Raw genomic sequence first — 17,596 nt, 5'->3', positions numbered from 1 at the left:
ATTGCATGACTAGAGGGACTGATAACCCAACCAACCCACTAAAGAGCACTGGGTGGAACTAACAAACCTATGCAAACTCGTTCTCAAGCAAGGGCATATGCATCCATCCGTAGAGATGTTGGGAAATCCAACACAATAATGACAAGTACGCTATCGATCCTAAGATATTATGCCTTAAGGAAAATAAATAAAAAATAAAAAATAAATAAAACTGTTTCTTAAAAAAGTTTGATTAACGCTCTGTTACTTCTGCTCTATAAGTAGAAAATGATGCAAATATGGTGTGTTAACGCTTTCTATAACAATCGTTTGCAGGCACAGATTGATTTGGAAGTTTAGGTACCTGCTTTAAACACACCTCCATCTTTGCATCATTTTCTCACCCGTTTGTGGAAACCTATCTTGTTGATATCATTAGAAAATTAACTACACGTATGTATAAAACTTAAGTTAATAACAATTCAAATGGTGGAACCCAAAAATTACTAGTTTTCTATTGGAGCATTAATCGATATGACAAATATATACAATGTAGAGGAGATAAATGAATGGATATCTAGCATGCCTACCTCGGTTATATATGCAAACTCAAACTGTAACTACAAAATCCTGCAACTGCACCCAACCATATGCGCTGCGATCTCGAAGACTTTGAATTGTTGATGCAGCTAACTCTACTATTGGCCGAATTTTAGCCATTTCTTTCTCTAAAGTTACCCTTGCATGAACCTCCAACTGTTGCATAAAACAAACAATATCTTAATGGCTTGTGGATAATGTCTAGATTGTCTCAACTAAAGAATATAGAAGCGAATGAAGAGAATCAAACAACCTTTTCCATACAGCGTATGGTATCCAAAGTGTGACTAAAATATGCAAGCTGCTTGTACAAATCCACTTCTGTGTACTGATGTAATGGGAAAATCTCGATTAGAACCATAATTCTTAAGATGTAAAAGAACTGTAAGTGCTTGAAAAGTAGATGATGTAATAATACCTTTCTTATTAGACGCCCATTGCAGTGGGTATAGTTTGGGCAGATGGTTCCTTTCTCAGAGTCGCCCATAACTCGAAGATTGACAGCACGTGTGGTATATTTGCAGGTTTCATCCTCACACTATAATATTCAAAAGAATTGTGAGATTTACACTTTCACTAACAATATAATTTGCTCACATAAAAATCTAGGAGGTGGATTTTACCATCAGTAAGCCATTATAATACATCGAAATGAACCTCTCTGCTTGCCTTTTTACCTGTGACATTATCAATTGTGATATTATTAAATGGTACTTTGAGTTTCCAAATTGAAACAAGTCTTCCCTAGTGACACACAACATGACAGTCTAATTTTGAGACCCCATTCTCAAGAGTAGTACCAAACTTGATCCAGAATCAATTCGGGTGTCCAATTCTTGTACCATTTATAACCATTTGCAGATTAAAAAGCCACATATAGATGCTATACGTTCTCTAGAAAGAGCATAATGATTGATTGTTTGGAAAAAGTGGCATCAAATTGCAATGCATAGGCACCTGGTTAGCAATCATTCCAGGAGTCATTCTACCCGCACTAGCTTCGTCGGGACATTTCGGACAACGCAAATTATTCCAAAATTTGCTTGTAGGTTCATCAACTGCCTTTTCTTGCTTTCCATCTGCCGATTTGTATATAGAACTGAAGATAGCAGGACACTCAAAAGTACCAGAGCAGCTGGGGCAAGTTAATGTCAGTGGTATACAGCCCTGATACCTGCAAGTGGTTAAACAAAAGCAAAGTTATAATTTTAGAATCCACAAACTTTTAAGTTCTAAGAATTATGGAGAATAATAAGTAAAGGTACGACATGTAAGGGAAATAATAGGATTGGTTGAAAATTTAGCAATTCATATCATTAACTTTCCTCATCATCATTTACTTTCTTTTTATATATATAAGAAAGAATTTTATTGATGTATGAAGGGAGAGGAATTAACTATTTCATTACCTTTCCTCATCGTTTATGGAACACAAAAGGGAAGAGGAGACATCGCTTCGGGAAACTTCACTTGATTTGTTTTGAAACTGAACATGTACACAGTACCTCAGAAGTGCGAATACAATATTGGAACGAAACTGAGAAAACCCTCTACTTTTTTTTTTTTCTTCTTTCAGTTAGCAGGATCTATGTTTTACCTTCGATGAATCAAGCCCCAGACAGTCAGCCAAGCGTTCTGGGCTAGTGCCCTGGATTGAGGCACATAGACGAGAAACCACAGGGTGAATCTGTTCATATGTTAAAAATATCAAACCATTAGAATAGCATTAACAACAGATTATGATCATTTGTGACAAAGCAATTAAAAGCAACAGAACAGGAGGAAAACCTGCTGTGACAGGTAGTAATCGATGTCGATCATCCATTTTCCATCTTCCTTTTTTAATTCATCAGGATGTCTAGCCCGCTGAGCAATGCCTACAGAACCACCAGAAGTAGATCCCTGACCAGAAAAGCAAGGCAAGGATTAAAAAGGAAAAGAGAATCTCATTAATGATAAACTGCCAACTTTTCTATCCAAAAAAGTATTCTACTTACTTTCAGAGTCACCAAGTAAAATAGTTATAATTTCAGTTAAAGCATCATATGTAGGAATAAATACCAAACCAATTGCACAAACCTGCTCACAGCAAATTATATATGGGATCGTATCACCAACAGAACAGCCAGTTGAATAGCCCATTTGTTTTAACCTTAGTGCAACCTGTTCATTGATCATACATCATCAAGACTAATGTAATCGTTAATAAAATAATTTGGCTGTGGTTTAAGCATCTGCTTACTTGAACATGTGGTTGGTTTTTGGCATCAGGATAGGCTTCAGGTGGCTTGGTCAATGTCTTCGTGATGATATATTTCTCAAGTACAACTTGCCCTTTCCTCATATCCTCTTGTATCTGTGTAAAATTAGCTCATTTAAATCCCAAATAATTCTTCGTAAACAATATTGATTGTAAACCTTTAAAGATTCATTTTTTCTACTTTTCCACTTTTGAGCAGTGGTTGTGTTTTTATTTTATTATTATTATTATTATTATTTTGGTTCGGGGGTGGAAGACGTTTTGCAGAGTTGTTTGACGATCATTGCCATTTTATGAACACAGCCCAATTAAAATTTTAGCAACTTTCTGAGCATCAACGTAACATCTATCTCAAAGAGGAAGGAAGTATTCACAAAATCGCAACATGAAAAGGTAATCTTTTTACCTTCACAAGAGAATCGTGTATCGATTCAGTGACATCCTCACATGACCTGTAAGCATGGGGAAAGAGGGGGATCAGAGTAAAATTAATGCAATTTCTAACAAATAACTTCCATTAAGAACAAACAAATAAAAACCTCAAGGGAAAAGACATACCCTCCAGACAATATTTGACTCAAGCAGAAATCACCTAATTCCTTTGACAATAAGCTCCAATCACGACGAACCATATCAAGACCCTTGCGCTCAATAACCTGAATATGAAGTCAAATGGAAGTGTATTGTAGTGACCTCATATGGAAGTATATCTACTATTTATTTCCAAAAGAGACCAATTACAAATGGAAGTATATTGTAGTTACCTCATATGGCGTTCCATCTTTGAACTGCAACTTTACAGCTGCATATTTCTTTTTCTTCAGAAGCAGCATTCTCTTATACAAGCCATCAAGATCAATTTCTAAACATTTATACTTTCTGTTGACCTGGAAAAGGAGAAACGGAAAGGACCTCGCATTAATACTGACATTATGAGTGGAAAGATTTAAAAAGAAAATGCTGTTGTCTTGATCTGTAAGGGAACCTATTTGTGTTGCCTCATATAAGCCTTCCAGTGAATTATGACTGATTTAGATGGACCTCAAAACTATTATCGAGCATTTTTTAAGACAAAATTTCAAACCCAGAATAAAGGGTTTTTTTTTTTTTGCATGCGTGTTACTACAAATTGTGCATACTAAATGAGAAGGCACAAACAGGAAAGTTCCACAATTTCCAATAATATAATAATTTGATCCGTAAACAAGAGAGCAATTTAGTAGGTTTCCAACATAATAAATGCAAATATACTTCGAAAAATTCAACCAGACCCCACAGCCTCACCTCTTGTATAACTTTTCCTGCAATTGCTTTCACTTGACCAATATCATCAAGTCCACTATGAATCATTATTGAATCGGTATCACCATAAATTACCTGTCATGAGAAAGATAATATATTCATGAGTCCAAAGTACTCGGTAGGGCATGGAGTTTATGCAGAAATCTATATAATTTAAGGATTTCAGCGTTCAACTATAACCTCTAGGTTCAGATTATTCTGCACAAGATCAACAGTGCTCTGCAGTATTTCTCTTCCCTGTAAAATAAGTAGATAAGTAGTATAAGTGAAAGTTGATGTAGATTCTTTTTTTCTTTCTTTCTTTCTTTTTCTTTTTCTTGTGTTTTTCCTGGAATGCTGGAGAGGGGAGGGTGATCTATGACATGATTAGCATAAATTGGAACTGCCAATCTGCAACATAAGCAACCTAATTCCCTTACTTGTGAAGTAATAAGCTCTGCCAGTGGTTTTGCATAAAACCTTGAATTAGAAAACCCAAGACATCCATACATACTGCATCACCATTGCCGGATTATGTTAAGGCACAATGAAAAAGATGATTAGAACACAAGATATATGTAACAGAAGAATGAAAAATAAGCATAAGGAGAAAAATACCTGTTTGCAGTGAGCTTTAATGCCTGCTGTTGAATGTCAAGTTGCTGAAGCTTGATACCAGATGCATTCTTCATCCATGACTTCACCATTCTTCTCCTCTGAACCAGATTTTTTAGCAACTGTGGGAAACAGAAGTGAAGAGTATCATCATTGCCTATTCTTTCTACCAAGAATTGGAAGAATATAAGATAGTAAAACATGGACAGGAGTCCCATGACATGCATTAACCATTCCTTGGGTGCAACTCGTGCCTTGAAACAATGACCAAAGAAAGATAATACAGGACTCAAAACTTGACCTTTTAACCTTATATAAAGGTAGAGACATTTCAATTACGACACTGCAACTCCTATACAAATATCACATGGAAGATCTCAGAAGATTTCATGAAAAAAAATGCTTTAATCAAACAAGATGATAGCTCAATGAAGCACCTTTAGGTTGAATAAAAGCAAACGAGAATATGGTAGCACTCCTGCCCTAAGAAACATCCTTCCAAAAGAACCCCAAACAGATTGGAATAAGAGAAGTTCTGAAGAACCCTTGAAATCTTAAACAAACTAACAAAACCACCCTACTTCACCCAAACCAACATCGAAACTAATCCCCCTTTATTTATGCCCCTTTAGTACTGAGATCCAAACACCAACCACTAAATACAATACAAATATCAAACTCCCCGTAAAACACAGGATTTAACATATTTTATCAATGCATACGTCATATTTAGAAACAGCATCATAATGAATATTCATGGTCACCCCAAATGATATGGGAACAGTTGTGCCAAAAGTTCATAGATGTGGATGGACTTACAACAACAATCCATTTAATTAGCTATATAGCGACAGTCACGGTTCAAAATTAGCTCAACACATTATTGTAGATTAATGTAATAATCATTTTTCTATCACCAAATGTATTATAACATTTCCAGTTCCCACTCATTTCCCATAAGTGCAAGCATGAAAATAGAACATTAGCAACCAATGGAAAAGAAAAGAAAAGTGAAGGGAAAAAAAAAAATTCTAAGACTTGAGGATATTTTCTTAAGCCTAAACATCTGAAGAAATTTAGTTTTCATCCAATTGTGCATAATGTACCTCAGGAAGAACTCCAGTGACTTTACTAGACGGCAGACGAGGAATGACACCATCTGGAGATCTTTCAACAGTGGTGAAGCAAATATTATATTCCTACATGATCAAGATACAAATTCCCACAAGTGTGGCACACAAATTAAATTAGATCACTCTGTACTACGCTTAAAATACACCAGCAAGAAGTTGATGAACATTAAGGGGACCAACAGACTAACCTGAATGATGGAAGGATACAGACTGTTGAAGTCCAGGAGCAATATATATTTATCATATAAACCTCGTTTTGGCTCCAAGACTAGCCCACCTGCATAGGAGGATCCCTTTTTTCCTTTTCCACTTTCAGTATTGGGAGCTTCTATATTTGCATCATCTAAATCAACATTATCAAGATTTTTTTCCTCAGAACCATGATTCGTTCTCTTTTTAACCATCTTTTTCTCCTTCACATAAGTTGAAAACTTGTCGGGGACAATATACTTTTTGGCATGGAATGCATGAAGTAAGAGATACTCTACTCTCTGGGCTCTAGCACCCTGAAAAAGTATTTTCATCAATTCAAGACGGGTAAAACTCTCATTATAACTTTATAGAAAAACTATGGAATGAAATCAAGATGAAATATGTCTATAGAGCTTACCTGCAGACTTCTTCCCCAGAGGTTACCACTAATATTAGTCAACTGACGTGTAAGGGGAAGAACACTTAAATGAAACATGAGTTCCAATGACAACCATGCATCTGTCTCACCATATTCAATCTGAAATATTAAAACACCATGAGAATAAGGCAGTTTGAAGACTTAAATATAACATGATTATCAATGATAACCATGCATTTGTCTCACCATTTCAATCTGAAATATTGAAACATCATGAGAAATAAAATTCGAAAATTCAAATAATGTGACAGATTTCAACTTTTAGTTTACCATTCGTGAAAAAGAAAAATAACCCGTTCATAAACTTTGACCTTCATTCCTTTCTGTAGCTGAAAATCAATTTTGTAACCTTTTCTGATTACATGAGCCCTCTAAACTTATAGTTATAAGAATGAAAAGTTAATTATGGCAGATGTTAATGAACACCGTTGGATTAAAAAATAATACTTTTCCCCCACTTTCATTTCTTCTCTGGCACAAGTTCGCAAAACATCAAAACTTTGAATGTTAATAGTACTTCCAAAAGATAAATTTGAACTCGTGGCACTTAGGCCTTAGCTTGGGTCAAAAGCCTTTGGCTGATAATATTTATAGATATGCAATATTCTAGCATGTTCAAGTTATTGATCAATAAAAAGAACGGGGGTAGTCAATGAAAGGCTCTCGTGGCTTCACCAATTGTGACTCATATTTAAACATAATGCGAGAGAACTCTAACACAGTAATTATTTCAAAACACTATAAGCTATCACATCTCCGGAACAAATATTCACAACTATTTTATCCAAATTGTAATAACTGCGAACAAGTACAATGATTCCAAGGCCAAGTGGAACGATATAGAATCCTCAACTCACCAGGTTCATGAGAGACTCTGATGCATGGTACATTCTTGGAATATCGTGAGGAGTGACTTCCTTGCGGTCCTTGTTAAGTTGAGTCTTTGCTAGCTCTGTCAAAGAATAACTAATCTGAAAGAATAAAAGCAAGGCTTCAAAACCCAAATGATTAAATGACACCAATACATCTCCAACATATATACTATACCTCTTTCAATAGGTCACGGGAAGACAAGTACGTATCACATAAGAGCCGTCCAGCAATGCAAGACATGACTCCGGGACTTGCTCCAGACCCAAAAATGCCCCCTCCTTTTCCAAGTTTAGGCATAACAGACCGCTTAAGACGACCTATTTTGGACCACATGCAGCTTGGTACTCGGCAAAACTGTAATATAATAGAGAAACTTCTAAGTAAAATTGCACCCTTTCTCGTCATTTTGTCAGCAAGGCAACAAGGAACCATATTTAGGACATAACTTCTATGAAATCTTCTAAGACACAATATATCAGCATTCTTTTAGACGAATAATTCATGTACTAATGACATAATATGAGATGAATAACGGGAGGTTCTTGAGAGACATTAACTTCAGAATAGATTGGGGGTTTTAATGTGCAGATGAACCATTCACTTTGGAGTAATTTCATAGACTACTTGAAGAAGTCAGCTCTTAACCTTCCGTTTGTTCCAAGTCAAAAGAAAGAATGAATCTATAAAGAAAAAACCTTCAAACAGAAAGAGAGATAGAACACTAGTTTCTGGGTAAATTACAATAAAAGAAAATACAATAATTTTTTAGTAAGGTGTAAAAGTGTCAAATATGTAGTTTTTGGTTAGTTTTAGAAGCTTTTTGAGAATTTCAATTACATCAAGACCGTTTGTTTGTGATCCAGATTCTGGGGTGCTTTCCAAAGTTTTATACTGTATCTACTATTTTTTCTAAGGTTTATACAGCAAGTGAAGTGAATACTTCTTTTTGTGGCACCAAAGGCAAAGAACCTTTCATTTTTTGCAGTTATTAAAGCTTCTTTTAGGGGTTTATGATCAGGAAGTTCACTTTGAAGATTAAAGGCAAAAGAGTTGTTTTGTTCCTTCTTAGTGGATCATGGATGCCATCTTCTTCTTCTTCTTCTTCTTGTTTTTCTTTGGTGTGTGCACGCACTGCTGGGGGAATAGATTGTATGTTATGGGGTCTTGGGACGTTTATTTACTCCTCTAGGAGTTTGTTACTTGCAAAGATGGTTGTAACTTTAACAATTTCAAAGAAAATTTTTGTTTCCTTCTCAAAAGGAAAAATAAAAACACTTAGTTACTTTGTTTATATTAATTTCTTGATAATTGTACCTGGGCTCGATGGAGAAGAACATCTAGGTCAAACCCAGAGATATTGTGTCCAACCAGCACATCACTATCCAATTTGAACAATTCAATCATTAATCGATTCAACAAGGCTCGTTCACTGCAAGGGAAAAGTTCTAGTTAAAACAATAGGACAGAATGAATGAAATAACTCCATTCACTACCTAAAAAAAATATATATTAATATTATAATTTTGCTAGTAGGAGAGAAGTTTTCTACAAGAAACAGAGTAATATTTTAGGACAATACTACTAAGTAACCTACTTGCCCTCGCAGATTAAAACATTTGATCCAGCCTTCGAATTTCTATCTGTGGACTCTTTAGCAAATCCCATAGGAAATATGCCTCCATCAAGCTTACGGATGATAGTAAAATGTCTAAGCATACCAGGCTTTTTCCATTCTGTGGCTAACATGGGACCGTCAATCTGAAATGTCAAGCAGTAGTTGATGAAGATTTAATAATGTTAAATAATCTCCATATACTTTGATAAATATCTGTATACTTGAGAGTAAAAACAAGCTAATAATTATTTTACAAAAACTTGCCATAATTAGCAACAGTTTAACTATTGAAGATACATACTTCAAAAGCTTATAAGTAGTCATTACAACTCTTCCAAAAACTCCTCCATTCTTAAATTGATTTCATTCATAAAGTTCAATTGTATGCATCCATCATACCGAATTCACAACATAATGCTACTCTGAGATACAGATAGATTGATAAAAAAAAAATGTAAAGATTCAACAATTCTACTTGAAAGTTTGTATTTTTCCTGTCAAGTAGACCATGTTCCTGTGAGGTATATAGTTGCTGTGACTCTTATCAATTATCAAGTACACTAGCATAACCCTTCAAACATCTAATAGCTGATTGACAAATCCAATTCACATTTTTAACCAAAAAAAAAAAAGTTGTCACACCGGAAGAAAAATGCAAACATAATCATTAACAGTGGCAGTAGTTCATAACTAACCTTCGCTCTTTGACAGCATATAACAGACGCAGACACAATTTCATTCACATTCTGCTTTTCATTAATAATGGTCTTTATGTTTATTGCAGTGACAATCATAGGAGGAATCTCCAAAGTTTTGCTTGATGAAGTTGAAATCTGAACATCTTTTGGAGAGTCAATTATCACCTCAAACTTGCACCAGCTCACCTTAATAAGAATATCATCATAGTATTAGCTTCTTTGATGTATATAAATATTAGTAAATTATGAAAGGTCCAAGCAGTCTTACTCGTTGAGAACCAGGACAGGAAGAAAATTTTGAAATTGACAACCAGGAGGGACCCTTTATTTTCCTTTTAATGAGAAGAAGCTCCAAGGCACTGCATTTATTGACATGTTAAAATCATCAATTCCCTTAATCAAGAAAGTATACTGAATGCACATGATCATATAGTTGATAGAACGTAAAGATGTGCGATGGCTAGAAAAGATAAAACGAGCATTCTAAGATATTAATACCTGCGATGTGTTCCTAAGAGTGCACAGAAGGATTCTCCTTTTAGATCAGCAGGAAGTGGGGGATGCTGTCACAAGTTTAACCATAGTCAGTAATTCCCAAATGGCAGTGATAATAAAAATATAAATTAACAATAAAAAGAAAACTAAGAGATGTGCCTTCCCAAGGGAAATTAAGAATTTAAACCTCCAAAGAACTACAAATTATGGTGTTCAAGATCTCACTGTACTAAAACACTGAAAAGATGAATCTTAATTCAAATTAAAAGTATCATACCTTGAATGGGTAATTAATCTTAAGAACATAATTTTCCCCCGTAGGTATGTCTTGACGCTCAAATGCATATTTCCTCTGTAATGATATTTTTTTAATAAATACATAATAAGCTGGTAATTCAAAAAAATAAAACAAAATTTGGCATTGTACAACTACATTATTATATATATGAAATAAACAAAAGTTTAATTAGCAGACCTTAACGGGTGTCATGCTAAATGTTGGAACATTGAGATCTAGCAACTGCTGAGCTATTTCATTTTTTAATCCTGCAGTCACTTCCTAACAGAAGTAAAGTATAAATACATTAACAGAAGCAAGCAAGATAAAAATTTCTTCAGAGAGACCAAAGGATACCAAGCATAACATATTCAGTTACAAGAGTGGATAACATTACTTGCAACTTGGTACGCAGATCTGTAGGAGAAAGCTGGGATTGTTCGGCATCGTTCTGAAGCTTCAACATCTCATCCGAATGAAGAAAAGAGGCACTTGGAATGGCATATACGCATCTCTGCACGTTTTTCACCACCACACAACAACTGTGGTACGTATCTCCAGCTTTGACCTATTACAAGAAAATAGGAGACCAAAGTCAATCAAGATGATCACTCTTATCATCTGGATTCACTTAGTACTAGTCGGTTCTACTAATTAGTATTGATAGGCAGTAAACTAGTGATATTCATTTTATGAGTTGCAAGTGTTCGAATGATTACTATTGATAGGCAGTAAATTAGTAATACCTTGCCAAACAGATATACGGTGCCCATATTTGCACCGAAGAGCTCCTCATGCGCATCAACCATATAGAAAGGCAGAGAGCCATCAGCGTCAATATCAAAATGGGATTTATCTTCAGAAGTATCTGCAGCAGAATCAGCATTTCCACTCCCTTCACTTCTCACTGCTTGCCATCCCGCAGTGGCACTCAAAGCTGGGTCTTTTACATCGCTAATCATAGCATTCAAAGTACAAACCGGCTCCTTCTTCACTAAAGCTTCTGACTTCGTTTCTACCACAGTTGGCATATTATCTTCAATTACATCATCCTTGATCGAAGGATTATGAGATTGCCCAACTGAAACCAGATTCATTTCAGAATCTAAATTATCCTTTGAATCAAATTTCTTAGTTTCACCATTTCCCTGGATCTCTATATCAGCTTGCACAGACTCCAAATCACTGTTTGTGAAATCCTTGGTCATTCCAGAGTTCCCGTTTACAGTACCCTTAACCAATTCAGATCCACCAGTTAAATTAAGACTCTGAGCAATTATTCCCTCGCATTTCATAGCAGAAACAGGCGCAAATGTTTTCGATATCGATGTAGCTCCAATTTGCCCCTTTCTACGCCGCTCTCTATCAGTCTCATCCGGCGCAAATTCGGCAATCACATCATCGACAATACTGTCACAAGCCAACCCTTTAGCCTTATCATCTTTACCCGTTTTCCTGAAGATCGATGAAGTGAACATCGAAGAAAGCTTCTGTTTCCCCATCATCGCAGCCGCCGCCGACAGAGAAGTAGAAGAGGGCTTCTTCGGTTGCGCTTCTTTCTTCTCTGATTTCCTCTTCTTAGGTTTCTCAGGCTCGCCATCAGACTCATCGGAGAAACAAATCCCAGCTTTGGACCAATCCTCTTCCTCGCCTTCGTCTCCATATCCAAGACCGTCGTCGTCAACAATAAACCCTCGGGCTTCTTCGCGCCGCTTTGCGACAAGAGCATCATACTCGTCCTCGGGAATCGTATCGTAGATAGGGTTCTCCAACTTAACTTGGAAACCACCGGCTTCTGATCGACGGCCGCCAGTGCGGATGGCTTTGAGACGTTCCAGAGCCTGAAGGCGAGCGGTTGCCTCAGATCCTCGGCTCCTCCGGCGATTTGCGGCTGAAGGCTGCTCGTCCGCCATTTCTGATTAGAAATTAATCTGGACGGCGCTGGAGTTAACTTGGATTTTGTTGGTGCGAATTTGCGTCAGGGTTTGGAGTCGAAATGGCGGGAAGAACTTGTGCTTTTTGGCGGGAAACGGGTCTAATGTTCTTTATTTCCTGTCCCTCTACATATATAAAAATAAAAATAAAAATAAATATTAATTAATAAAAATATTAAAAACTACCCAAAACGAAAAATAAATTATTTAAAACTATTTTAATTATAAAAAGAGAATAGTTATCGAGAGTTATTTATTTAAAATTAAATAATATAATAAAATAATTGAAAATATTTTGTATATTTTGATGTTATTTTCCTAGATATTTTTTTTTCCAAACATTACAAACAAAACCTTCAACTCAACTGACGCCAAATGAGTACTAGACATGTCATACTACTTTGCATCGTCCTATTTTCTGGAACTCTCGAACAGTCTCTCCTTGATCGAAGCTTGGCTCCTTCTTTGGAGCCTATCGAACAAATTGGTAAATATTATTCACTCTAATTATAAGCTCTCATTGCTCTACTCTTGGTTTCCTTATAAGACTTCATACCGATAGAGACAGTATTTTTGACTTATAGCTCGTGATTTTCATCTTAATTAGTTAATGAGAGACTACTCATCTCAATAATTTTTAATATCATTTTTACGTAGAATTTCTCTTCCAGGCATGTCCCTAGCAATAGTATATTCCAGATTTTGTTACGAATAAATAATAAAATATATACAATTTCCAAGTTGAATATGTTCTGTCGTTACATTAATAATTATTTACAGAGTGACAAAACTGTCTCGCAATCAGAACAGAACCGTGGAATAATCCTTCACAAAAATATTTTTTCTACTGTTCCTACTTTTATCTACCCAAAAATAAATCAAATAAAAATTCTCTCCATCACCTCACTGTCACCCAACTTTCTGTAAAAGACCAATCCAATGGCTTCTCCGTCACTACCCGTCGGAGTCTATTCATCATCTCCGCCGTCGAACTAGAACAACACAAACTCATCTCCTCACAACGTTGATTTGAAGAACAAATGAATTCCGGGAAGTCGAAAGGACCCGTCGGCGACTCGGTTGTTAAGTTCGATTCTTTTAATGTAACAGTCTCACCGGCACCGGCCACAAATGGGTGATTCAGAAGCATCTCCGCCGTCCATCTCTTCCTCGGATCCTTGACGAAACACCGACGGAGAAAATCTTTCCCCTCTTCCGATAAATTCTCTGGCAGCTCCGGCACTTCGTCTCCGACTCCGATCATCATCATCAGCCCAAATATATCCGTTTCTGGCTTAACCCTCCACGCCGGCTTTCCTCCCACCATCTCCACGACGGCGCAACCCAACGCCCAAACATCACACGGCGGCGCATACTTCCCGCCGTTTACCGTCTCTGGCGACATATACATCGGCGTCCCTCTCCACTCAAATTTCTCCTCTGTTTCCTCTGTTTCCGCCGCCGCGGCCTCTTTCGCAAGCCCAAAATCAGCGATCTTAACCTCACCATTCCCAAAAACCAACACATTGGAAAGCTTCAAATCGCAATGAACAAACCCATTACCATGAACATGCCGAAGCCCACAAAGAATCGCCCTCGTATACCGTCGAACATCAAATTCCAGCAACCCACCGCCGTGGAGTTTCACAGTATCCGCAAGGCTTCCGCCATTGGCATACTCCAAGAACAGATTATAATACTTCTCCCCATCTCTTTCAACACTAAATCCATCGCCAAAACAAGTAACGATTTGTGGGCAATTCCCAATTCGATCCAAAACCTTCTTCTCGTTCTTCAGCGAAACAGAGGACACCGAAACAGAAACAGAGGATTTCACCGCCATTAATGGCGGAAACTGATCGAAGCCCTTTGTGAGAATTGCTAAACTGATCGTCCCAAAATTTCCACGACCCAGTTCATCTCCTCGAACCCACTCCATTGATGAAACTCAAAGGCTAAATCTTTTTGGTTCTCCGATGGGTTTCTTTCTTGGCGAAGAAGATAGAAATAGCGATGAATATATAATTCGAAGATTCTTAAAGGTAATTCCATAAAAGGAAACGGAGTTGTAAGCCGAAGATCATATGAAATCAAAAAGGAAAGAATTTTAGAAGTATTTATGGCACATGATCACCACGGAAGATTTTTGGCCGTTATCTTTACGAATTTAAGATATTTTCGTTGATTGAATATACCAATATAATTTTACATATTCTTCTCTATCTTTTATTGTATTTAAATGGTTAGGTATTTTTCTATAAAATTATGTATGATTAGTAATAATGTGAATTAGGATACGTTAATGTTTAAATTCATTCTCTAAAATTGGGCCTTTTTTTTTTAATTAATATTTTAAAAAAATTATTTTAACGTCTCTATTTTCCTATTAAAAATAAGGTCGCCAATGTATATATGGCAATAATTATTATGTGAAAACGATGATAATATTGAATAAAATTAAAAGATAAATTATATCATTTTAATTTTTTAAATTATATATTTCAGTTTTTTTAGTGTTTGAATATTGCTTGAATATCTATTTCAATATTTCAAAAAAAAAATTGTATTTATCTCCAAAAGTAAATAAATTCTTTTTTTTTTCTCTCTAAAATTACATTTAATGGGTGAGATAATGTGAGGAAATTGTTAATATTTTTTTTAAATTGCTTTTGTTTTGAAGAATATGCTAAAGTCTAAAATTGAGAAAATAAAAATTAACTTTTCAACCAATGCATTTAAAATTGAGTAAAATGTCAAATACATCCTTAAATTTGCCATTGCTATCAATTTTTCAGGTTAAAAACTGTAAACTTAGATAAATATTGTAATTTTAACCGTCAAATTTTCACTGCTTCATCCAATAATTTTAATAAAATCAAGTTGTGTACAAAAAAAACAAAAGCTCTAATGTCCATCTTTTATTTCTAAACTTTTAATGATAATTACAATTTGCTCACAATAATTTCAATTATTATTAAATAATAAACATCGACATTTAATTTTAATGGTCTTTTTTTTAATATTAGAGACTAAATCATTACAACATGAAAAAAAATTTAAAAACGGAGTAAATACAAAATTGAAAGTATATGAACTGAATCATTATAAATCAAAATTTAACCACATAATTATTACTTTATTAAAAGTTAAAAGGATGAAAAGTGATTTTTTTTAGTACGACGTTACTACCTATTTTGAGGATATGAAATTATAGTTAAGAAATATTCGAAATAATAGGTAGTTACTACTTATATCAATAAGATGCACATTCATTTTCGTGGTGAAGCAAAATTATATATTATGGTGACATCCTGTCACAAAAAATGTTGAAATGACTTATGTTGGTTTGTGAGAATAGTCTTTACTCTTAAAAACATTTTAATATAAAGCGAATGTCAGGACCACCACATGTCGAATCCAGATTTAAAATCTTAGTTCAAATTTCAATGAATTAAAATACTGAACAAATTATTATATTTTTATATTTTAAGATTTTGAACTAGTTGTACCCTGATATGAGCAAATATGTTGGGAAATTGAAGTAATTCAACATAAATAAAAAATAATAATAATAATAATTATATAGAAAATGTTGAATTATGTTATAAGATAAGATATTTAGGATATATAAACATTATAATTTGGCATTTGAGAAACCCAAAATCCATGTTCCAAGAAAAGAGACACTCACCTCTTCCCTAAGACTCATTGCCTGCTTTTCAGCCTTTCATTTTATTATTTTATCTATAAATAATCGACCAACCTCAATCTTTTCTCATTTTCGTACCATTTAAGATCAATCTATGATAGATCGAACAATTTGTTAAAATAATATTTAGGTCCGATGTATCGTTCGATGAACGGTAGATATTGACTCTAAGAAAGAAAAAGTAGGTACAAATGTTGATAAGGAACATGGCGTTCCAAATGTTTCAACTGGACTTATTACACGATTCAACTGGACTTATTACACGATTTAAGGCTAAGAAGATTTAACAAACATTTATTCTTCATCTATAAGATTAGATAGACTCGGTTCAACCATTATTTCATGTGTTACTAGCTGATTTGATTGAGGAAGGACCATTTAGAGATTTAGAAGTGAATATTTGCACGGTTAAAATAGTAGATGAAGTGGTTATAAATTGCACTTGATTGATAAATTGTTATAAAAATTTATTATTATTTTTAATTTCATAATTCTTGTAATTCTGGTAAAGGGCAAAAGGGTGAAAGTCATACCTCTCTTATTCTAAAGTTAATTTAATTTTAAAATTATCTCTTGGTTGATCGAATTTGGTATGGGGAGGTGTTAATTTTTTTTATTCAAGGGTCTTTCAAAGTTTGGAGGGTTGGACGGAAGAGCTAAGTCTCTGATTCTATTAATCAAAGTTTCCTCTCGTGACTAGTGTTGGTTTGTATCAAAAGTGTTTGTGGGTCGAGTTGGATCAAGTTTGAACATTTTTAAAACTCAACCCATTGTTCGGGCTATAAATTTTTCGACCAAAACAACCATTATTCAAATTATGAACCCAACTCAATCATATATTTTTTGGATTGGGTTGGTTCGAATGGTTTGATTTATTTATTCAAATTTTTGTTTGTAATAAGAATGTAAAATATTTATTTTTGTTTTCAAATATTTAATTTAAATTTGTAATTTAATTTTAATATATATTATAAAAAATTACCTTATTCGTAAGAATAAAATAAATATATGCACGTATAATTGTATTGCGAGCACAAATATATATATTCTAAAATTGATAATAAATTCTAAATTTGAGTGAGTTCGATTCAAATCAATGGAATAAAAGCATCTCATCCAAATTCAATAATATTGTACAAAATTCTCTCACGCTAACAAAAATTTATTAGACAGAATATTTATGGCATCGAAATATAACGTTTTAGAATATTATATCACAATATTCTATTTCGATTTTTACCTATTTTAATTAAAATATTGAAATATTTAAAAAATGGAAAGTTTTGTATTTATGGTTAAAATTCAAACGACGTAGGATCTAACCCATGTTCAACAGATGGGATGGAGACTCGAAACCTTCTCGGGTCTAAACAAAATATAATATTCTACCAACTTAATTTATAAAAAATTAAATTTAAATATTACAACCATCTTATTACTAATAATATTTAACATATTTACTCAAATAAATGGAAACAAGAAATACTCATGCGTGT

The 17,596-nt window shown here is 34.5% G+C and overlaps 2 protein-coding genes across 2 annotated transcripts; both read right to left on the bottom strand.

Annotated features, from left to right (window-relative positions):
* Nucleotides 1-417: 417 nt before the first annotated feature.
* On the bottom strand, nucleotides 418-12,478 carry LOC111451682 (DNA polymerase alpha catalytic subunit). Its single transcript, XM_023092187.1, has 31 exons — nucleotides 11,204-12,478; nucleotides 10,855-11,025; nucleotides 10,656-10,739; nucleotides 10,458-10,532; nucleotides 10,184-10,248; nucleotides 9,954-10,044; nucleotides 9,683-9,871; nucleotides 8,967-9,130; nucleotides 8,687-8,801; nucleotides 7,547-7,726; nucleotides 7,357-7,470; nucleotides 6,479-6,598; nucleotides 6,057-6,374; nucleotides 5,842-5,934; nucleotides 4,739-4,857; nucleotides 4,561-4,633; nucleotides 4,322-4,378; nucleotides 4,124-4,216; nucleotides 3,604-3,726; nucleotides 3,398-3,495; nucleotides 3,246-3,291; nucleotides 2,822-2,935; nucleotides 2,659-2,742; nucleotides 2,368-2,481; nucleotides 2,177-2,266; nucleotides 1,989-2,065; nucleotides 1,537-1,753; nucleotides 1,203-1,256; nucleotides 998-1,117; nucleotides 833-907; nucleotides 418-735 (listed from the first exon to the last, which is right to left on the bottom strand). Exons 1-31 carry the CDS (start codon nucleotides 12,368-12,370, stop codon nucleotides 589-591), a joined length of 4,647 nt encoding a protein of 1,548 aa, XP_022947955.1. The 5' UTR covers nucleotides 12,371-12,478; the 3' UTR covers nucleotides 418-588.
* A 794-nt stretch (nucleotides 12,479-13,272) lies between these two features.
* On the bottom strand, nucleotides 13,273-14,330 carry LOC111451851 (mitogen-activated protein kinase kinase kinase 18-like). The gene has a single exon (XM_023092438.1). The coding sequence runs from the start codon at nucleotides 14,328-14,330 to the stop codon at nucleotides 13,290-13,292; it is 1,041 nt and encodes a 346-aa protein (XP_022948206.1). The 3' UTR covers nucleotides 13,273-13,289.
* Between the last annotated feature and the right edge of the window lie 3,266 nt (nucleotides 14,331-17,596).

The sequence above is a fragment of the Cucurbita moschata genome, unplaced genomic scaffold (genome assembly GCF_002738365.1).
Source record: "Cucurbita moschata cultivar Rifu unplaced genomic scaffold, Cmos_1.0 Cmo_Scf00013, whole genome shotgun sequence".
NCBI classification, from domain to species: domain Eukaryota; kingdom Viridiplantae; phylum Streptophyta; class Magnoliopsida; order Cucurbitales; family Cucurbitaceae; genus Cucurbita; species Cucurbita moschata.
This window is presented reverse-complemented; position numbering and strand designations above follow the sequence as displayed.